At 37.4% G+C, this 23,335-nt stretch overlaps 2 protein-coding genes across 2 annotated transcripts in view; one reads left to right on the top strand and one right to left on the bottom strand.

The window, feature by feature from the left end:
- Positions 1-1,210: 1,210 nt before the first annotated feature.
- LOC135682161 (actin-related protein 6) overlaps positions 1,211-23,335 on the bottom strand; it is a 33,089-nt gene continuing 10,964 nt past the window's right edge. The window contains exons 11-17 of the mRNA XM_065196926.2: positions 22,002-22,043; positions 21,730-21,793; positions 13,755-13,814; positions 12,260-12,335; positions 11,047-11,109; positions 10,621-10,774; positions 1,211-4,730 (exon numbers count right to left, since the gene is read on the bottom strand). Coding sequence (XP_065052998.2) covers positions 10,639-10,774; positions 11,047-11,109; positions 12,260-12,335; positions 13,755-13,814; positions 21,730-21,793; positions 22,002-22,043 — 441 coding nt within the window. The 3' untranslated portion in view covers positions 1,211-4,730; positions 10,621-10,638. The remainder of the gene's footprint in view (positions 4,731-10,620; positions 10,775-11,046; positions 11,110-12,259; positions 12,336-13,754; positions 13,815-21,729; positions 21,794-22,001; positions 22,044-23,335) is intronic.
- LOC135682119 (uncharacterized) lies at positions 15,528-23,311 on the top strand. The gene is made up of 2 exons (XM_065196855.2): positions 15,528-15,960; positions 17,309-23,311. Exons 1-2 carry the CDS (start codon positions 15,915-15,917, stop codon positions 20,731-20,733), a joined length of 3,471 nt encoding a protein of 1,156 aa, XP_065052927.2. The 5' UTR covers positions 15,528-15,914; the 3' UTR covers positions 20,734-23,311.

Raw genomic sequence — 23,335 nt, 5'->3', positions numbered from 1 at the left:
GGCGCCACCTCTGGGTGTAGTCTGGGTAATTAGTGACTATCGGGTTGAACTTAGATACTAAAAAAAGCAAATATATCCAAATTGAGCGTAACACAACATATTTATGGACAAAAAAGTTAGTAAACTGGGCTGTAAAGAAGTTCGAAGCTGTAAAAAGCCAACTAGATTGTCGTGTCAAAGTGTTTGAAACAAATATCTGAACAAATATTCATTGGTCTTATTTTTTTGTTCCCTGGCTTCAAAAATTTTAGTACTGTCCGCTAATTGGAAAGAAAAAAAGCCAAAATGATTATTCTGTGCAAACAATATAGTCCGTTAATTAGAGTGTCCGCTAATTAAGTGTCCGCTTTTTAGAAAGTTTTTTCTGAGACTTTGACCAGAAAACTATCGGGGAAAAAATTTGTCCGCTAATCAGAGGTGTCCGCCTTTTAGAGTGTCCGTTAATTAGAGCGAATACTGTACTCAGTTAATGTTTCAAAAGTGAGAACCCTCTCAGCTATTCGATTTCAGGCACTTGTTAATCTTTGTTAATCATAAGTCTTTGGCGTTTTTGAAGATTTCGGAAAACCATTCAATAAATTATACAATTATGTGGAATTGGGAAAAACTGGTGGAAATTTGATACATCATTGATATAGTTTTTCTCAATTTAATGGTGAAGCTAAACTAACTGTTAATCTATGACGCCGAAACCATAACCACGGCGAACTTTTTATGCAAACGCTCTTTCGAGAGGTCAATTGATGGTTGTAATCAATTTTAGTTTTGTGCGAATATTTATAAATGCCTTTCCAAAGTTTTATAACAAAGAAAAATATAACTCAAAGCAAGGGCGTACCGGGAAATTTTGCGGTGTCCTGGTGGGCCGAGAAGCAATGGATGGAGAAAAACTGTGGATAATTTTTCGCAGGTAGAATGGCCAAAATTAGGTGCATCCTGCAGAGCAGTGAGAGATCGCTTCCAGAATATTTTCACCAACAAAAAGTCCAAAAATAGAAGAGAAGAAAGTGCAAGTGGAATTGATCCTGAGCACACAGAAAAACATGTTCTCCTTGCAAGATAAGGGAGCTTATTGATGCAGCAAATGCTGATCAGCAAGCAGCATTCCAGCAAGTTAAAGAAAAACAAACAGCAGAAATGGAAAAAGCTGAAGAAATGAGAAGGCAATCAGTAGAAACAATGGGAGAAAGCAGGAAGAGAAAGGAAGGGGAGGTAAAAAATGTAAGTAAAAAGAGACGTAACGTTCGGCAGAAAACCTTTCAAAATTATTCAAGAAAGAATCAGAGTTGGCAGTTGACTCAGTCCGGGCTGACTCACAATTTCGTTTGGAAAACAAGTTTAGACCCACTTTCCGTTTAGAATACAAATTGAACAGAGTTTACCCTGAGTGAACTCAACACAGGTTAAACTCGGGTAGCTTTTTGTAGTGTAAACCGGGCTTTCGATTGGAAATAATTTCACTTGCCTTCATTATTAAGCGTCGGACGAAGAGTTCAAGTGAATTTTGTTCCACTTTTTCGAGCTATTTTGAACATTGTTTCTTCCAGGTACTCATATTGTAATTTTCTAGAGGTATTATCAGTCATTCAATCAGTTCAATTTTGCGTAGACACAATATGCTCTATGCATTCTAAACAACAGGTTACACCATTCAATCTTTTCCTTTCTTGGGTACAGTTAAATTTTAGCTGTAAGTCAGCGCTGTGAGTTATTTTTCTTCAATCGCAGTAGCTGCCTAAATCATTCACCATATCTTTGAAACGCGTTCAGATTTGTAAGAGTTATTAGTTTCTATAGACTAAACACTGAAGCAACGAACATCGTAGAGAAATCAGTTTTGTTGATTTTCTTGATTACATAGATAAAATATGAATCAAAATTATGGACGAAAATTTGCATAAAAAGAAGCATAAATAAAGGATATTCCTGGGAATTCGGAGCTGGAGAAATACCAAACGACGCAGGCTTAAGAAGGTAGCTTTCAGAGTTGTTTTAATGCTTCTGGACAGGATCCCCAAAAGAGGAGGGGCAAATTACCCCGGGGCCTCGAGGTCTAGGGGGCCTCATAGAGTAATGAATTCCATTGTCAGAATGGAATTATTGAAACAAAGCAAGAGGGCTTTTTCTTTCAGTTTTCCTCCTGGACCTCTGAAAAATCTTGCAAATACTGATTTCTCTCACAGCTTTGCGTGCTTTTATTTCAGTTTATAATATTCTAAATCCGATTTACCTGAATCGTAGAGGGCCAAGGATACATTTTAAGCCTGGGTAAATTTCAACCCAGCTTAGTGGAAACGATCATAAACGGATTAGAACGAGCTCAAAGCAAACTGGAAACCCGGGCTGGTGAAAGGCTGTCTTAGATGTCCGGGCGTTCAGTCAGTTCTGTTAGGCTAGAGACTGGATTCATATTCTATTTTCACAAGATAAATTATTTGATTGCCAGCAATTGGACTGTGTAAAATATGATTTGATTCTATCGAAAAAGTGCAGAAATATTAGGAAGCATCTACAATCATTGTCCAAAGTATTGGAGCAACATTCGAGTAGCGTATGTTTTAAACAATGTTTGGGTAAAGTGAGGAATGAGGTGACATATATGTACCTGAATTATCACCATCTTATAGGGCAGGGGTGAGGGAAATGAAAACTACTCAAGCAAAGAACACTTATTGAGTCTAAAATGGATTATGACAGGCAATGTTAGCCCTCACTGCAAATTCAGGAGATCAGGAACTGCAAAGTATAAGACGAATTAGGGAAGAGGGCTTAAAGTTTTGGGGGCTCAGCCTAAAGCCAAATGCAAGACTGTTCATTATATGGCTCAAAGGATACTTCGGGGCTAAATGTACATGTGCTAAGCCTCTCAGCCCCATCACGTCTCTGCGGTCTTTGCATGAATTCAGATGCTTTTCACATAATGACGGGTTTTTCAGTTTCTACACAACTCTCGGTTAAAAAAATACACTTGCACATCTGTGAGATATTTGCGTACAAACATGACAATTTTTAGGTTTTCTAACATTTAATATCATTAACTTCAGTGAGTGCATAGTGCGATAATTACACGTCTACAACAGCATGTCTAGATGTCCGAATATACAACTGTCGATTAACGTTTATACTGAATTGAAATGATCTATACATTGAATAAGCCTGAATTCAGGATATATAGTATTTGATGTACGCATGTATGCTGGGATATGTAAAAGCCGATATACTTCAAGTAGTAGCCAGCAGCCCCCCAAATGGCAGCCAGATCGAAGCTTGCGCGGTGGACGGTTAGCCGTAATGGCCATCGAGTCCTGTTTGCGACCTCCGTTGCCCGTAACGAGCCGATTTAGGTCTCTCCCTTCTGACTTCCCCACCCCTAGATCCGCTTCGATCAAACAGTTTATCCTCCTCTCTCTTATCCAATACATGCTTCAAGTAGGCGTCGAAGTTTTGATGACGTTGGTCTACCCCGAAAACACTACTTTTCGGCAGTTTGGGATGACTTGAATTCATATGGTTACCATTGTTGACATTACCCTTCGTACGGTTGTTTCGACTGAATTCGGAAAGCTGACTGTTCGGTGTGTCGACATTTTTACGATGCTCGTCAAAGCTGTGGTAATTTCGCATGCGATCGATATTATTTCTTCGAAGTTCATCGTAACCGCCATCGTAACCGACCTTGCGACAAGCGCTATCATCGCTGTAATTACGAAGCAGCGTTCTTCTGCTAGTAATCGGCCCTTCATTTCCAAGAGAGAATGCCCCTCCCCTTAATGACTGCGATGTTTTGTCGCGAGGCACGCTTGTAGCATCAGATTTAAATGTCTTTAAAGGTTTTTTCAGGGGTGGCAGTGTTTTGTTTCTTACACTCGCTAGCGACTTTTCAAGCACCATTGCTCCTTCATCAACATGTTTTTCGTCTGCCTTGATCTCCCTGGTAATTGATTCTGGTTCACAATCGTTGCATTTGCCTTGTGGCTGCATGATTATCTATGACAAGATCTGCTTTAACCCAGTCCTTCAAACTAAAATATATCAGCGACCAATCGATGATTAATCATCCCGCATCATGAGTCAATACAGTCAACTAGACCTCTATTCAACAAACTGAAAATAATTCAAACCTTGTTGTCATATCTTCGAGGTGAGTCTCTGGTGTCTATTTAATCAAATGGCACAAGTCTTTCTAATAAATATTTCATACACCTGAAATCCTTATTATTTTGGTAATAGTTACTGGGTGAATAATATTTGCTTATATTTAACAAGGGAAATCGTGCATACTTAAGATAACAGTTTTAACTGTTTCTAATGCTTTTTGTACGCTGTTTACGGGATCTTTTACAACGAATATTCTAGGTCATTCAAGCATTTGTAAATTATGTTAGATTTGATCGTCTCCAAATTAACTTCTCACCGCGTTATCTAATAGTAGATATCCACCACGTCACAAATAACTCGGCTCTATCGTAAAGGCTTTCTGCATACCAATGACAGAAATCAGTTTGCAATTAAATTTCTAAGCGTGATTTATTTGCTGAATAAAATAGTTTTGCGTTTTTCAATGCAAACTTGAAACATCACAATTTCGTTCCTAGTCAAATGGCTAATACGCTGAACGGCTGACGAACCATTGTCGTTTGACAAAGCTTTAATGCAGTCCAGTCAAGTTTCTACGACTAACAGCTACAGATTCACTTCAGAAATAACTTTGTTCTTCGTTTCCATAAAACCTAAAACGTAAAAAAAAGTATGATTCGAGCTGCAAAACATCCGATAAATGACCTTGCCATCAACCGCTAGGTCTTTCAAACTATGTTGTTTCATCTATCGCATAGCGAATACATAAATACGGCAGCCCGCGGCAAAGCTTCTTCACAGTAAATGCGTATCGCAAATGTAAACAAAACAAGCCGCGCGGCAAAGGCAAAGAGAGCTATTAGTTGATGCTTACGTAAACTAATTAAGCATCTTCTAGGATATAAACAGTATGTAATTAATCTTGTTTAAAGTTGAATATATCATTTAATGATTCAGAACTAAACCTGAAGCTCATCATACTCAAACAATTTGAAATGCAGCCAAAAAAGAAGCCATTAAGAGCGTAAAATAATTTTTCTAATATACCCGCAATTATGCGATGACTGGAATCCTAATAGTACAACTACAAGTTTGGTTTCAATAGGTAGGTGGTAGTCACTATGTTGATGATCTTGTTGCTACGCTGATTACGTCGCTAATGTTGTTATTGGAAAAACCTGATTCAACAGCGTTTTCATTTCTTCATAACAAAACGTTTTATTTTGAGTTATAATTAGGACAGAAAATATCCTGTATTTAGTTTATAAGATTTGAATACCTTATTGATTCTTCAATGGAAGAACGAAATCTGCATTGAGTGTTCACCCGACTCGCGTGTGAATCCTGCGCTTTACTGATTTGATTTGCGAATAACAGATAAGTTTTGCATGACATCTAATCGATTTTTCATTAAAAACAGATGTTTCTGCCTGTTTACAAGGCTTTTTAATCAAAAGATCCATAGCTGTTACCTGCAGTTTCCTAGAAATACGGGAATCCCATATCGACATCTAAGTACAAAGCTGAGCGAAAAGCGAACATAGGAACGTAGCTAGGTAAAATACATTTTTAGGATTGCCACAATTAATACATACTTAATGCAAATACATTTTTAATATGTATGACATAATCTGACAAATAGTATTTCAGCACAATGAAAAGACCTTGGAATACACGATCGGCGATGCACGACAAGACAGTAAAACGCGCTTGCTTCATTGACAGTATTGCACGAAAAAAGATCACTGACACACGCGTTATTTGCAGCCATAGTTAAATTGCTGTTCTACCGAAACAATATCCAAATTTCTTATCAATATTCTAAAATTGAAACGCAAAATATAAACACTTATTACTTTTTCTACCAGGTATGTTTGTTTAAACAATGATGAGAAGAAGACTTTCAGCCAGGCTTACTCCGTACATTAGTGGTCCGTTTTTGAGCAATGTATACATTTTATAGCAGGTTATGTTGACTATGCATTGGCAAAAAGAATTGGTGATTAGGCCGAGAAAATTGTCAGAATAACGCATCATTCAATAATACCCTGTACATAAATTCTTCCAAATTGACTATTTTGCTTCATATTTTTACACTGTTATTTTTCTGGTTATTTTTCGGGTTGACTGGGGCCTACGATGGGGATTCAGTTAGTTCGAATCGAGAGAAACGAAAACGAAAACAGTCAACAAAGAAAAGGACTTTATCATCGGCAAATAGGGGGCAAGTCTCCTTCTATGTAATAATTGTTTTCCTTCGACGATCACGTGCTTCCTTTGAATTAAAAACATCACTCGTACTATAAAAATGTATTTGCTCAGGTTGGTGATACAAACACAAAAACCAAAACACTCTAATATCTACTTTTGAATGGTAAATAAATGTGACTTGATATCATATTTTACAATAAATCCTCAGCATTTTTCTTACAAAGATATTGATTCTATGTTCAAGTGAATTTCAACCAAAAGAGAAGAGAAAGAAAGACTTTTATGAAGTCAATCTACAAGAGTTTTAATGTCTTTTTATTTTTTGCAGCGACTAAAAACTAGAAGACTTGTAGCTTTTTTCAGTTTGTAGTCTATTTAGAATCAGACAACGATTGCAACAGTAGTAAGAGAATGGGATGCGAGATTAAAGTACATAAAGGATTGCGTACCTTAGTCATCCATCGCTGAATCGATTCGAAAGTCAAACAGAATCTAAGCAGCTGATATCTTCAATGTTCAGTTTGGATATGCCCACGCAAATTGCTCAAAATAAAGATTCGACGAATTATGTTGACTTGCTTTGAAATGTGATTTGCCAAGTGAACTTTATAAATGGTTACCAACTTCCGTCTGGCTCAAAACATGTCGTGTAGCTTCTTAGTCACTTACAGATACAGATAATCCTGTAACAGGTCTTTGGTTTGTAAATTTCTAATTTGCAAGCGAACATTTCAATTTATCGACTTAGCGTAAATGACAACATCTTCAGCATTACTAACCAATGCAAGCACGGTGTCACTAATGACGAGCGCCACCCGTCAACAATATTTTCTTGAGAAAATTCGATCATGGATGCATTTGCTGGTATATTTACAAACACTCATGAATATCCAATGGGGCGATTTTCTATATCAAGGGGTCTGGGGCTGATCCTATCTTCTTTTGGGATGACGTAAAAGCCCGCGTAGGGGTAAACACAAACAACATAGCATGTTGCGGATGGAGGGGGAAGGGGGTTAAAAGTTGGAAATATTTTAATCGCTAAGACAAACATAATGCATTGGATGCTTCAATGAAATTCTTGCCACATTGGACGGGGGGAGGGGGGGGGGGGTGTTGGAGATTGAAGCAAAAATATTTACCTACTTCTGTGGGCCTTGATGAAGCAAGGGCGGGGTCAGCCCACTTATACAAATTTGAGGTAATTTGACGGTATCCAGAAAATTGTAGTTGATTCTCATATCAGGTCTACGATGAATTTCTTTAAATCCCAAAAAACGATTTAGATTGGGTGTTAGGACTCTGGATTTTAGTTTAATTCAATTCACTGAAGAAAAAAAACAGTTCACATAGAATCACCAATTGCCAAACAAATGCTGCACCTCATGATTTTTTTGTTTTTTTAATTCATTAAAAATGAGATTTAACACAAATTCTCATAACAAATCCTAATTGGGTTTCTATTTTTTGCCTGCCCAGACCCCTGGCACAATAAACGTTTCCATGAGTCCGGAAAATCATTGTTTTCAGCAAGAACGTTTTGGTAACGCATTGATATGACGACGTTTGGCAATTAAAAACTTTTTTTATTCATATTGCTACGAAAATGTGTTTGGAGGCGGAACGTTGTGTCTATCGCAAGTGTTTTACATCACAGCTTGGGTTTTGAATTGAGTTAAACATCTATTTTCAATATTTACAAATCTAAGCCTTCGACAGCATTGTATGAGAAATGTCCACAAAAGCATAAAACTTTCAATACCAAATATCTGTAATTTGGTATTAGTTCCCTAATCTATAAACCAGGCAAAAAAGAGCAGTAATCCAACATTTGCAAAACATTTGCAACACTTGCTAAACCTTAGTAAAGCTACAGATTAAAGTGATTTTGCATTTTCAACGTGTTTAATAGTGTTCTTTCACACTGTGTGCGCAAAAAGTTAAAATATCTTGAACTGATGACGTCACAGGTTAGAACTCTTGTAGACAACATAATTTTTTCAGGCACGTCACTAGCTACTGTGCTCAATTGGGATTTCCAAGTCCCATTTGCCGATAAAGTGGATGAGTCATCCGTTATTTGCCGACAAGATTGAAAACTGTCTCGCTAAGCACCCCTAGATTTTTGCTATGGAATTTTTTCAAGGGAGGGTCATACCCCACACCCCCTACTATAGCGAGGGGCCTGCCACTTTTTATTAAAAACGATTCATTTAAAAAGTAGAAAGAATTAGAAAAGAAAAAATTTCAAGATAACATTGGTTTCCAAAAGTAAGTGGCATCCCTATTATGGTTGGTGCATTAGGATGTGTAACAAAAGAAGCGGACCAATACACAGAGAAAATTAGAAACAAGATCAGGACGGAAGTGACACAGAAAACGGCGCTGCTAGGAACGGCAAGAACATTTTGAAGGGTTCTCGAAACCTGAGGGTAGTTGTTCTACAGTAGTTTGCTCTCGTGAAGGACTTAACGGGGACTGTATCCTGTGATCAAAAATAGTAATGATAATAATAATATTCTGATAAAATGTTATCAAATTTAACCATAGAAAAGTTTTCAAAAAAATATGAAAATAGATATTTCCTACTTGCTTATTTCGACATCAGTTGGTTTTTTTGGCATTAAATTGGCTCTCCTTAAAAGTGCTAACTGTGAGCATCAACTATAGGCCAGTTGTGTTCGTTAGGTTTGGTTTTGAAATTGATTTTCCCCTCGCACTCTGTTGAACAGTGGTAAATGGAAATTTAATTCTGTTTCAAAAGCCTGAATCTTCTCTACATTATAGGGTGTAAACATTTGTATTAACGAAAATTCTGTCCGCTTTGGCAAACAACTCCTTGGCTAGATCTTTTGCAAACAACTCCGTTTTGCAGTGCTGTAGTATCAAGGACTAAAAGCTAATTGATTTTTGCTCTATTTGATCTTGCAGAAACAGTGGATTGTGAACTGGCCTAGATGGTACCATATTGTCTGAAATTTTCAACAGAAAAATCATCTGCAACGGATTGATGCTTTATAGGCGCCTGAGGTATAACTGGGTCTCAAGTGCAAATACTTCATGACTTTACATTCGACGCTTACGTAAGAAGGCTTCAACCTCGTGGCTTACCGTGAAAGTTTGTTGTTAATGCTTTAAATCGCTTAATTCGTTTTCGTATCACAACTAAAAATCAAGGGTTTTAACGACATCTTTCTTCAACACAACAATCTTTTGTACTTAAAGAGTATAACCCAATATGGCTTTGTTTGTGTGAAGGAATAATACCTAAAGCGACCCAAATGTTGTGAACATTATAAATTAGTTCTTGTCATGAATTATGTAGTGGCACGCAGTAAGCTGGGTTTTTATTAAGGTGAAAACCTCATTGTGTGCTAATGCGATTACAGTGAGAATGAAGAAATCAATACGCGGTGGAATTAGATGATTGTGGTTGCGTTTACGGCTGCGTCGATAACTCGGCTAACGACTGCGTAGGACAGCCTGCAACTTTGACGAAAAAAAAAATTTCTTTTATGCAATAACCAGGATACAACGAGAAACAAAAATTTTCCCAGCGTTAAAAATCACGCCATTGCGCTGTGGATCGTGTTTTCGACTCGGTTGGCGACAGCGTCGATAAATTGCTTGGCCTTAGACTGTGTCGAGGAGCCGGTTACCCGTTATAACCAAATTGCAGAGAGAGCTGATGCTTTTAATCAACGATATGGTTTGAGTAAATGCATTCGATATGGTGTTTTTTATCTGAGCTCAAAAAAGAATCACGAATTAGCGACTATACTTTACTTTCATGAGAAATGTCGCTGTTTCATAACTTTGTAAACTTTCCTACGGTTCTCAAGAAAAAGACTGCGTCCATAACTGCGTTAATGCTTGCGTTCATTATTGCGCTCATAACAGCGTACGCAGATATGTTCTGTTTCCGTGATCAATAGAGCTTTTACAGAGGGCCACCTTTCTTCTTCTAATTCATCTTTGTGTGCTACTTTTAATGACTACCTTGTCAGAATTTTTAGGAAAATATTGCTTTCAGTTCCCAAAAATTCAACCCAAACTGCGCCCCTGGCTAAATACCAGAAACACAAAAAAGGTTTCTATATACTTATCGTTTCTACTATTCTAATGGCACGTTGAGATGTTCTTAATTCTTTTTCGACCCATTTCAGTTTTCACTCAGACGATTTACAATACAGGACATTTACAATTCGAGCTCGTTGACAGCTGTGAGATAATCAAGAAAGCACACACAATTGCCACCAGAATACGTATGTGCTCGAGTCTAGGTTAATTTAAAAATGCGAGTCTATATTAATTAAAGTCAGCATAACAAACCTCAATTTCTTCTTCCATCTAGAAACCATCAAATTTCTCGCTACAGATGGATCGGCCGTGTTCTTCATACTCGCTTTTTGTCACGCAGAACTTCTCAACGAATCCAGGTGATTTGGAAATTTCTGCCCCGCCTTCCCAAGCGTAGGTGATCGGGCTACCGAAAAAAACAATAAGGGGTCGATTAAGGGAGCTTAGTTCCCAATTCTCGATGGAAAATGGACCAAAACATCAAAGATATCAACCAAGTTGACATTGCGAACGGGCATTCTTCAAAGATCCTTGTCTTCAATCGTATAACGCTACACACTGGCCAAATTTCCATAAAGTTTGTTACTTATATTTGAAATTTTTTAAAAATTCTGCAAAATAGGTGACTCCCACGTATTAGAGACAATTTTGAACATACAAAAAGTCTTAATAACTTACTTCTTCGGAGCTTTCACTTCGACATCAAAATCGATAGGGGCCATACTGCGAACATCACTTTTTCTAAAACAGAAAATATACTGATCAAAGCCTAAAAATAAATCTCGAAAAAATCTTATAAAAAAGAATTAGAAAACAGTTCATAAAAAGTTGTGCACATAGACGTTTGGGCAGGAACGCTCTTTGGAACTAAACACGGGAATATTTCTCAAAACTAATAGCTGGGGGGCGTGGTCAATCATATATCAGTCCGATCATAACCATATCATAATAAACAAAAAAGGTTGGGGTTTCTACTGTTAACCTTTAATAACACCTGAGCTTCATTAGAAAGAAATTATATTACTGTCAAAGTCTATGATATGTTTAAAGATTGAGGGGGTTCAGTCCAAACCCCTCCTTAAACAAGGCCTCCGACGACAAGGGGCCCGATGGGCCATGCCGCTCGATTTTTTTGCAAAACAAGGAGCATTTTGCAAAATCTCTTGTGGCTGGCCTTTAATTTACCCCCCCCCCTACTTTCAAACTTGCGTTGGAAACCCTGCTAAGAAAGATCGCGTTCTTCACAATGCCCTGTACGTAGTGCTCTTTGTCTGAAAAGTATAGTTGACGATGACTATGCGATAAGCAAGTTATTGAATTGACCTGAGTCGACTTTTTAATTAAAGTCGACTTTTTCATAAATGCAACCTGAAGATACAACTAAACATGCATTTAATTCGACTAGAGAAAGCATAGCTTGCCGATCCTGGGCAGCTAAAATCAAGATAGGGGTACAGGAATAGAGCATGCAATGATGAAAAGAAATCTTCAAAGAGGTAAAAGCAAAAAATCCAAACAAATATTACCGTACAACCATTCTACCCATGCATTACATATACAAAATTAAAAACTTGATTTTTGCAATGTGCTTTTTCTGTACCCCCTTAAGATAGAGATTTCAAATGCAGGATAGATTCATTAAAGAACATTGCATGGCTAATAAGTAAGTTGGCTTGTAAAAATTGTCTAACGGGAGTTAAAGTTAGAAAAAATTGTCTACAAATAGGAATTTGTCAACAAAAATACAATTCATGACCCTCTACCTCTGGAGCCTTTTCATATAATTTTAACTCCAAAAAACCCCAGAGCTGTTAAAGTTATAGTTTACTGTCAATAAAATCCTTATTCTCAACAATATTTTCAAATTGAAGAAGCACGAAAATTGACTTACATTCGGTCCACAAAACCTGGTATGGCAACGTTGCCACCAGTAAGTATAACATTCAAGTAGAAATGTGGATGCATTGCTGAAATAACGAAAAAAACCTTGGATTGATATTACATTCTAAATTGGGGTTGGTAACACATTTGAGCACGTTTACTTTGAGAAATGCTGGGGTAGCATATTAAATCATATATCTATATTTTAGTTCTATATCTTTGGATTAAAAGACCATATTCCTTGATACTGGAGTCTTATTTGGTATTTAGTGCTACTCCGGCTCACCGATTTCAAATTTTAGAATTATGTCTTTCACAAGACAAAACCTTTAGGAGAACACAAAAATCCCAGAACCGTCTGTATACAAGTAAATACAAGATCTTACGTATAAAAGAAAAGTCAAAAAGGTTGAATTTCCAGAGGTAACACTCAGGGAGTTACCATGAGACAAAATGATCAGGATTTACCATTGCATGAGAAATTTGGAAGTCATAAAACTACAGCGTTTTTAAAACAAGACCACAAATTTTCTTGCACAACATCAGCAAAAGTTTCCAGCCCAAATAAAACAAATATTTAAACCAAAATGACTTTAGTATTATTGTAAAATCCTTACATTTAAGTTGACATTTAGCTGACCCGGATTGTTTATTTTTAAATTTTTCTGGATTTCCTAACGTTCCTACGTATTCGATATTTTTATGCACGTGATGATGAAATGCCTGGTATTTGTCACGTGTCAGAAAGCGAAAGGTTGATCTCGAGTTTTACAGCCCGGGATACTGGTTGCGAAACAGAAACACTAGCAGTTGAATTAGCTCAGCTAAATAAACAACACAGAAAAGGGCTTAATCAATTGCGAACAAAACACTATTTTTCAATTTTGGCTTCATTATACTAAATCAAACACGTGATCAAGCATTGCTACAATAGAAACTGCATAAAACGTACACCTGGAGTGCCAGATTTAGGCCGATACACAAAGCACTTGATTGGTTGTCTATCAGGGAATAGATTTTGAAAGAAACGTCAACTATGGCCTGCAAATCTTTGAACAATCATGCGCCACAGTGCCCTAGCGATCTATTCGTTAGAATATCTGACATTTCCCTACTTGGGCTCAGAAACAACAAAAATGGTCCAAAAGCATCTTGAATGCGAACCGTTCGTGGCTTCCTCTTGACCGTGGCACAGTACGAGCGTCGAAGCAGTACCAAATAGCCCCTTTTAGTATACTATTTCAATCAAAATTAAAAAAGTTGTGGTTCAACAATCTTAAAGTTTCACTACATAGCGCTAAATGAATTTTTTTTGCACATAGGTTTATAATCTATTCAATTTACAAAGCGATATAATTAGGAAAGATGATTTAACAGGGAAAGATGTTCAAATAACCAAAAGCAAAAAGTAGAAAAGGGGTTATTTTCGGCAGCTCCCCTAAGCCTCCAGTTTTACACCCCTGGTTTCATTTTGGATCCAATGTGCAAATACTGTACTTACGTACCTAAAGATGTTGAAGCAACTGATTCGAGGACAGCCTCTGAAAGTCCCATCTCATGAATTCCTAGAAAGAAAAATTATCTTGAATTCCAGGAAATAAAAAGGAAAGAAACATCCTATCAAAAGAAGGGCGACGTTGTAATGTCCAGATCGAGAAAACCCTAAGAATGCAGTTTTGCTGACGCACTACTAACTAGGATATTAAAACCCATCAAAACTGACTTTCTTTAAAAGTTATCAATACACTCTTTTTGTTAAATAATGTTTCATTGTTTAGCTCAAAATGGAGGGTTGTGTGAAACCTGACCTATTGTCTCATGGATTGGATGGAAAAATAAAAAATCTCAATTTCTGCATAATGCCAAAAATGGGAATCTAAAAAGGCGGCAAAGAAAAGAAAATATTATCTAAAGCCTGATTTACACGAGACGAATTTTTTCGTGCGAAGCGAATTTTTCGCCGCGAATGCGCGAATAATACGCGCAGAAGTGGAGATTAGGAAATTCGCAGCGAATTCGCAGCGAATTCGCAGCGAATTCGCAGCGAATAATTCGCTGCGAAAAAGTAGAAACCATTCCTACTTTTTCGCTGCGAATTTTTTCGCCTTGTAAAATAAACCAATCAGAACAGCAATTGAAGACATCTGACACGAACCCGAAGGAAGGGCTAGGCCGAATGGTGCTACGCAATGTAGACATATCTAAATCAAAAGTATGCAAAACGACAGAAAACTACGCAATGGTTCAAACAACAACATGGGTGAAGAATGAGTAACCTATGACCAGGCCTAAACAATGCTGGGAAAATCCCGCACCTATAACATAAACAATGGAATGGGACGTTTCTAGCAACAGGCGTCTTTGGTGCAATAAACGATAAAAGCTCCTCATATGTATTTGGCGACATTCGAAAGTAATTATTCCTGACAATGTAAGCGTAAGTCACTTACCAAAAGATGAAACTCCCCCTTCTGTAGACGTTCTGAATAAATTTTTCGAACCAAGTACCCCTTTCTTTGCTTTTTTGCTCGCTTTTTTTTAATAACAACAATCTTCGAACAGACGCCATTTTATTTTGCATTATTCGCGGCGAATTCGAAAAAGAAATTCTGCCAGTGGAAATTGAACTTCGAATTCGCAGCGAATTCGCAGGCGAAAAATTCGTGGCGAAAAATTCGCTTCGCGCGAAAAATTCGTCTCGTGTAAATCAGGCTTAAAGGCTGATTTCTACGAGGCGAATTTCGCACTGAATTCGCTGCGAATTCGCTTCGAAATTGTCTTTGATTTCCACGAGACTGCGAATTCACTGCGAAATTATATAATAATTTCCCCCAAAACTCAACTTTAAGGCGCCCATTTTCAGAACTGCACGCATGGCGAATGTTCCGAGATTGTTTCCTTACAAATCAAGCAAATTTACCATGCTTTGACTGGCTATTAGGTGCTGCGAAATATTTCTTTTCTACTTTCTTGCGAATTCGCTGCGAAATCAAAAATCAAAACTGCGCATGCCTTGATGCCTTCATCAGCGATTTCGCCGCGAATTCGCTGCGAAATTCGCTTCGTGGAACAGGTTTTCCAAAAATACTTTCCGCGAAACAAAACGAAGCAAACTCAGTAAGAATTACATGAAATGGTCTCCAGTTGACACAAGATATTATCTGCCACTGTTTTCCATTAGAAGGTAGCATTTTCCCCCGAAATACCCCCTCCCCCGCCCCGACACAAACATCCAAATAACTACACCCCAAACCCCACACCCTGAACTCCCTCGACTACAGACCCTCCCCGCCTGACTCATACAGCTCTCCTATCAATCAAAGAAGCAACAAAGGTCAACGAAATCCAATCAGGAAAATCTCAAACAACAGTTTTGTAGAATATGAAAACGAAAGCTGATGATGTAATTACAAACAGGCGAAGATTGGCTATATCTTGACCTTCCGAGCTCGAATTTTCAAACCAAAATCACCCAGGTCGAACTCGATTTCTATGCGACACAGGCTACCCTTTTGTGATGCAAAGATCTCCTCTTCGAACTTAGGGTCTTCCCTTTCACTAGTGGGAATCTCCTTTTCCGGAAGACAGCTAAACGACGTTTGATCATACTTCGAGAGATGCCATTCTTCGTTTGATCTTTGGAGAAAACACTGGTCCTGTTTAAAATGTTGCTGATATACATAGCATTGCTAATCGTGGCTCATTTGAAAGGTAACTCTGTTGTTCATTTTGTCTTAGATTCGTTTCACAAATCTGGCCTACGTTGCTATTGCCTATTTCCTTTCGAAAACAAACCCGGCAATACAAACACTACCAGACATACTTCATTTCCAAACCAAAAAAAAAAAATAGAAAAAAATGTAAGGATGAGTTCAAGTCAGTTTTCTAAATGGATGTATGCTGGCTATTGTTATGGTGTATTAAAACCAAGATAGAAATCCGTGCATGACGCAAGCGATCAGAAAATGGCTTGCAAAGATTCAGTGGAGCGATCCTAAATTCTAAATGAATGTATGCTGGCTATTGTTATTGGTAAATTTAAATAACTATCAAAAATATTACCGCACGCATTTTAGTATATTTTTTGTTATTGGTGTATCAAAACCAAGTTAGCAATCCTAGCAGACTGTGTCGACATGCGGAGATAGGCATGGCATTGGCGGAAAAGATGGGAAACCCAGGGCCTTGGGGCAATCGCCACCGCAGCCCTAATGACTTTCCATTGTTTTAAAAAAGATGCTATAGCAACCCACTTAAAATAAACAAAGGTTTGCCCCCGCAGCTAATTTCTCTTGGAAAAGGCTACGAGAAAACGATGACAAAAAGACTACACTAGGAGCTCTGAAACTGATGGAAATTTCCGATAAATTAACAACAGAAACAAAAAATAAGATAATCCGTGGATCAAAGGTCTTCCAGTAAAAAAAAGCCTAATAATTAAGACCCTTCAAATCGACTTGACGTCAAAGGTCTCCCCGAATCACCAGTCTCGACAGTACAGGGGGGAAATACAAAGGAAAAAAAGAAATCATGTCTTGACGTCAGCCTGGTGAAGGAAAAATCTGTCAAGGAAATATAATACTACAAAACATAATATTATAATATAATATAATATAATATAATATAATATAATATAATATAATATAATATAATATAATATAATATAATATAATATAATATAATATAATATAATATAATATAATATAATATAATATAATATAATATAATATAATATAATATAATATAATATAATATAATATAATATAATAGATAATTAATAATAAATAATAAATAATAAATAATGAGTCCAGAGAACAGAGTGCTCAGCTCTGAGGAGAAAAACATTTCTGAGGAAATAATATGTACTCACTCTTCGTACATAAAAAGGAAACAGTGTGGGGCTTGGAAGTTCTATATAAATCTATCTTATTGTTTTATTTGGCCTTGCTCACGGTCCGCGATCGTAAGAGCGCTAAGTGTTCTTGAACTGCGCGTAATCATTTTGAAAAGAAGAGCATCACAATGGCATTTAATTGTAGAAGACGTCATTATCTTTCAGCTTCGAAAGGCAAAGTCATACAAGTAAACCAAAAAGGCAATGACACAAGAAACTGCGGGACAGCAAGCAACCCGTGCAAATCTTTAAAGGCCGCCATTTTAGAGGCGCAGTGGAATGACGTCATCGAAATAGTAGCCTTTCGTGATGAGAGGAACAGAATAAAGCCAGTTAATTTTTGCCTTAATGATTATTATGGTCATCGAATTGAGAAGAACTTGACAGTAAGAGGGGTTCAAGGTAGGCCTGTTATTGACTGCCACAATATATTTATGAGTATGCTTTTCTACGTCGAGAGTAAAAACAAATCACATGTGCACTTCACAATTGAAAACATGGAAATGCGAAATTCTTCATCTGGTTTGATTATCATCATAGGTGCAACTGTCAAAGCTACTGGCTGTAAATTTACAGAAATTGTTCCATTTAGTACGTTTGAAATATCTGCTAGCAAAACGTCTAACAAGATGTCCGCCCTTGAGATCACAAACTGTACTTTTACTAACTGCGGGCATGGAATACTCGTAAGCAAATATTCATATCTTCGTATTTCGATTTCAAACACAAAATTCTTAGGAAATAAAATAAACAGTCAAGGAGTTAATATAAAAGAGCCCGATTTTTTTTCTGAATTGCCATGGCCCGCATTTTTATCAATAACGGTGAACGACTCGCTTTTCAAATGGAACATGTTCGGTTTAATAATACAGGAGCTCCCACACCAATCCAACATTCACATTTCCAATTCGACGTTTGAGAAAAATCGTGCACGCGGTCTTCATGGGGTGCTTGATACTGGCTCAGGGGTGCGACTGACAAAGACTGAAGATACTGACAATTTCACCGCCAAAATTACATTGAGTAACTGCCGCTTCATCGAGAACGAGGCTAATGTTGGTGCCGGGATTTCGTTGTGGTATGATAACAGCAAAGTGTCTAATGCAACATTTGACGTTAATCTCAATAAAGTATATTTCATAAATAACAGGGCACAGCAAGTAAGTGGAGCGGTTCATCTACATGTGCGTGGCGATAAAAATCAGGTGACATTCGAATCCTGCCAATTTGCAGGCAACCAAGTATTGGCAAATGATAAAACTGGCCGACTTCCTGTTCTCTTTTTTCCAGCATTGACAGGAGCTGGAGGGGCCATATACCAAGCCTTTGGGAATGCTGTCTTTAAGAATTGTGAATTTATCGATAATGTGGCCACGATTATTGGTGGCTCGATAGCATCAAGTTCAAATATTACAGTCATAAGTAGCAGGTTCTTAAGTTCAGGAAAGACTGCCGAGCACAAAGATGTAATTGGCAAACTATTGTACATGCAAGGTAATGCCAAGCTAGTTAATACGTCATTTCATCCAAGCAATTCAAGTGGAGCGCAGTCCTATCTTTGGTTTAAGAGCAATGCTTTCGACAATGAGATTGAGGCTACCAATGTAACCTTCATCTGTCCGTCTGGACATAAGATAAGGACTACAAGAGTGGCCAGCTACGCAACTAGCAACAGATATTACATACTCGCATACTATTGTGATCCGTGCCAAATAGGCACCTATTCTCTCGCTGAAGGTCGCGAAGCAGTCAACGGCGAGATTTCAGTAGTAACTAACCCAAACTGTGAAAGGTGCCCGTTTGGTGCTACCTGCCAAACTACGGTCAGCATTAACAAAGATTTCTGGGGATATACTTACCTTGGAGAAATTCGAACACTGCAGTGTCCAAGCGGATATTGTTGCAATAAGAAACACTGTGAAAAGCTAAACACGTGTGCCTCGTTGCGAATTGGAAAGCTCTGTGGCAGATGTTCACATGGATATTCAGAGAACCTCGTTGACAATAAATGTACCAAAAATGAGCTATGCAGTCAATGGTGGGTTATTTTTATTATTCTGATATTGGCTATAGTGTATTGTTGTTTTTTCTTGTTCATACCAGAGATACTACGTTATGTCCAGAAATTTCTGTTTCCATATAAAACACATGCAAGGAAACATCATGATAAGGCTGTCAACAAGATGGGCGTAGACAACGATTCTTGCGTGCCCTCACTATTCGGAGTGGTGCTTTACTTTTACCAGTTACAATGGCTTGTTCAAATCCAAGGATTGAACGAAATAGATTATGTTTCAGAAAGAATCAGAAATATTATAATCGATATTTTGAGTTTGCAGCCAAGTCGTCATCTCAGTTACGGGTGCCCGATGAAGGGCCTAACCCCAGTCACAAAACAACTTTTCAAAACATCCTTCAACATTTTTGTGTTTGTGATACTGCTGGTGATTTACGCTTTCCAAATGATAAAAATGAAGATTCTAAACAAAAGCAAAGATGAACGATTCCTTGCAAGACTGTGTCGCGCAAGCATTATGCTTATACTGCTCAACATTGTATCACTAGCAAATAGCTCCTTGGCCGTGGTGCATTGTATTGATTTGTCAAACAAGAAAGTTTTGTACATCGATGGCGAAGTTGACTGCTATCAGATATGGCAGTATATAATGATGGCTTACTTCATTTTTTGCGTTCTGCCAGTAATTCTTGTCCTTTGTTTTGAAACAACGCGCGTGTTGAAGAAAACCATCAGTATAAGAGTCTTCATGCTTAATTTGATTCTTCCTCCTTTGATTCTGGTCATTGTTTTTTGGAGAAAATTAAGAGGTTTGGTCACCTGGATGAAGAATCGACTAGAAATTGCTCGAAATAGAAGCCCGTCCGAAGAAAGATCTGGGTACGAGCCTGCTGGGACTTCTGACGTGGAAGATAGCATTGTGGTCCAAGTCAACAAGGACCACAACAGTGAAGACGGCGTGGAGATGGATGATTCCGAGTCAGGTAGATCGGATGAGGATAATCCAGTAATAGCTGGCACCGAAAAGGAAAATATTAACATAGATGAGATCAAGAGCCGTTTCGGAGAAATTTGCGCAATACGCAACGCAATCATTGATGTATTAGCCAAACCATACCTACGAAAGGATAAATCAGGGCCAGTCTACTGGGAAGGAGTACTTCTCCTCCGCAGGCTAACCATTGTTGTATTCAATGTTTTCATACACAACGAACTTATTCGGCAGTATGTCACAATTCTGTTCTTTCTGGTGAATTTGTTGATTCACCAAGCGATTGGGCCATTTCGTCACCGCATTGTCAATCTTGCAGAGTCAGCCTCGCTTGCATTACTGATCTTTGTTAATGCAATAAATATATTTTTCGCACACTATCTCATCGAGGTTGAACAACCAAGTAGGTATGCAGAATCGACTTCCGTCGCTCTTCGCTGGACTCTGTTCGCGATTTCAGCTACTGTTCCAGCTACTCTCGCCTCGTCTCTCCTTGTTGCTTTGATCACAAGAACAGGATATTCATTTGCTTTGGTACTAAGGTACATGAACAGGAGGTGCAGGGCAACTGATTCAGGATGAAGGGAGGTTGATTCAAAATGGGCGAAAAACATTCAACAATGGGTATACACGAAAAGCCTTCCTTATTTTTCATTGTGACGATTCAAAATATACTTAAATAGTATGCTTAGTCTTCCAACTCGTATTTTTTTGGGAACGTAGAACTCGTGAAAAGAATAAAATACGCCCTGTTACCTCAAGCCATTAGACATATTTGGCTATAATGGCGATTTGCGATTAGGGGGTCTGTAGTTTTCTATGAATCTTCCAATTGCAGTTGATTGGATAGATCGTAATATAATAACCATCTTAAAATAGCAATCTTTGCATGCATTATTTAAAAGCAAAGAAAAATGCAGATGTTTTAAAAACAAGTTATTTGGTATCAAATCAATCCGGGAATTGCATAATATGTCCTGTTTTGAAATGGTGATTGATTAAAATCGATCCAAGCTCGATTCAAAACAAAAGAAAAATGTAGAAAAAAGTATTTTAAATACATGTTATTTTGTACTAAACCAGTCTCAGAATTGTAGAGTATTTCTTGGTTTGAAATGGGTGATATACAATTAGTTGGTTTCATTTATTGACTTTCTTACACTGTATCCTTCTGTAGTGAGTTTTTTATAGAGCAATTCGCTGACTAATGAAGAGTACTGTTTACCGATCTGTTAAAGTTTGTTGGATGCCGTATTGGAACGGAGTATACGGAACATAAGTGAGTAGAATTTATAGCCTGCGCTAATTAACAATGCCCTGTGAACGCCTTGTTGGGTAGAGCATGTAGGTGTTAAGGCATCTTTTGTTATACTGAACGGGGGAGGGGGCAATTTCCCACGAACCTGGTGAAAATTACTTGCTTAAGGGTCTTCTTACATGGTTAGTTTTCTCAACAAATAGGAATTTCATCATTACGACTTGTGTCAAAGCTGTGCACGGAAATTAAGGTTACGGTAACTTTTTCCAGATGAAAACATCGATTTTCAGATTTCTTCACATTCAATATGAATGACTTACCGATATCAGATGGTTTGAAAAGCAGCTCCGGGACGGTAAATCTTTCATTGTTCATTCGTAGTAGCTGCGGAGGAACAATTCGGTTGTCAGTTACATCTTACGAAATAAACCTCCTTTGTTACGATAAAAGCGAAACAAATCCCTTTGTCAGTTACGATAAAAGCGCACAAATTCTTACAAAATCCATGTATATTCACTTTGGTTATCCTATCAACAGATTTTCACAAATAAAAAACATTTTTCTTAAATAGCTAATAGAAAAAAGCTTTTACCTGTTCTTCGCCTCTGTACTTTTCCCACATCTGTTCAACAGGCTAATAATAAAAAAGAAATCACTACATTTTATCCACTGGTATGATAAGAACTGGTCTTTCAAAAGAAAAGATCTATTCAATGTTATTAATCAGGGCAAATTATGAGATATTCCTATCTACCCAGGAACACCGCTGGACGATGGTCTCGTAGTTACCGTCAGGCACTGGTAGAGAGGCTAGAATGTCTGAGTAATGACGTCACAATATCAATTTTCAAAGTATATCAAATTTTGGCTATGCAAAATGTGAGAAATCTTTATGAATACCTCTAAATTTGAAAAAAAACAGCAACATCTGGATAACCTTACTGAGATATGACAATATGAACATTTGAAACTCCTTCTTATAAAATCACTGCAATTTTGAATTGATGATCTCTTGTTTGGTTAAATTTGGATAACCTTACTGAATTTGGTTAAATTTTGACTTGAAAATTTATGAGCCAAGCCCCCGGTAAATCTGTCCCTGATTGGCAAAACTCGGTTCTTTGTTGCAAACACCAGGGTGCTCTCTTCTTTCAGTTAACCTCCTTAAAAACTCTTCCTAAACTAGACTTGTGCAGCTAGCATTTCGTTGTATTAATAAAAATCTACAAACAGTCGTTTAGATGAATAAGTAAAAGAAATCTCCACAACTCTAAGCAACATTTAATTGCTTAAAATCATACAGATAAATCAAAATATAAAACAACGAACATCTCTTCCTTTCTTTCTCTTTACCTGCTACTTTCAATCTTCTTGTTTGTAACATAATAGTAGATTGATGTAATTTCATTCTTAGTGCTTTAAATCTTCAATGTATGTTATTGTATGCTTTTAATCTCTGTTTGCTGTTATTGATAGACAATAAATAGAAAAGGGAACTATGGCCCGGAATATATTCAAGTCTGGTCATTGCCGAAAAATTATGATGTTCCTAAATTGACTGTTTGTGAAACTAATTGTTTGTGAAAGTTTTGTGAAAAATGATTTTAAATCCCCTCTCTAATTATTTTCTAAGTATTTTCTAAACGCTTTTATTTTTAGGTGATGCTTATTTGAGGGATCACTTTACCAAAATGAAATTATACAGGATTAGTTTTAGAAAACACAGAAAACACAGAAAGTCAGAAATTAAACACAGAAAACAGGATTACAACAGCAAATTTGCCCATTTGTGTTTAAAAGCCATGTTTTTGGAGATTTCTAGAAGAATTTTAAGGTCTTAGTAAATTATGTCAGTGTTCCATCTATGACGTTCATAAAAAATGAAAGGTATACAGGAACAAAGCAATACGACGACGAGAATCCAAT

Source organism: Rhopilema esculentum, chromosome 17, assembly GCF_057945365.1.
Source record: "Rhopilema esculentum isolate cy_ngs chromosome 17, ASM5794536v1, whole genome shotgun sequence".
In the NCBI taxonomy this organism is placed as follows: Eukaryota; Metazoa; Cnidaria; class Scyphozoa; order Rhizostomeae; family Rhizostomatidae; genus Rhopilema; species Rhopilema esculentum.
Note: the sequence above shows the minus strand (reverse complement) of the source record. Positions and strands in the feature narration are given on the sequence as shown.

Excerpts from the sequence above, each read along its gene's own strand:
- LOC135682119 (XM_065196855.2), top strand. The coding sequence starts at position 15,915 with ATGTTGCTGATATACATAGCATTGCTAATCGTGGCTCATTTGAAAG. Across the intron at positions 15,961-17,308 it reads AATCGTGGCTCATTTGAAAG|CTTCGAAAGGCAAAGTCATA; the intron begins GTAACTCTGTTG and ends ATTATCTTTCAG.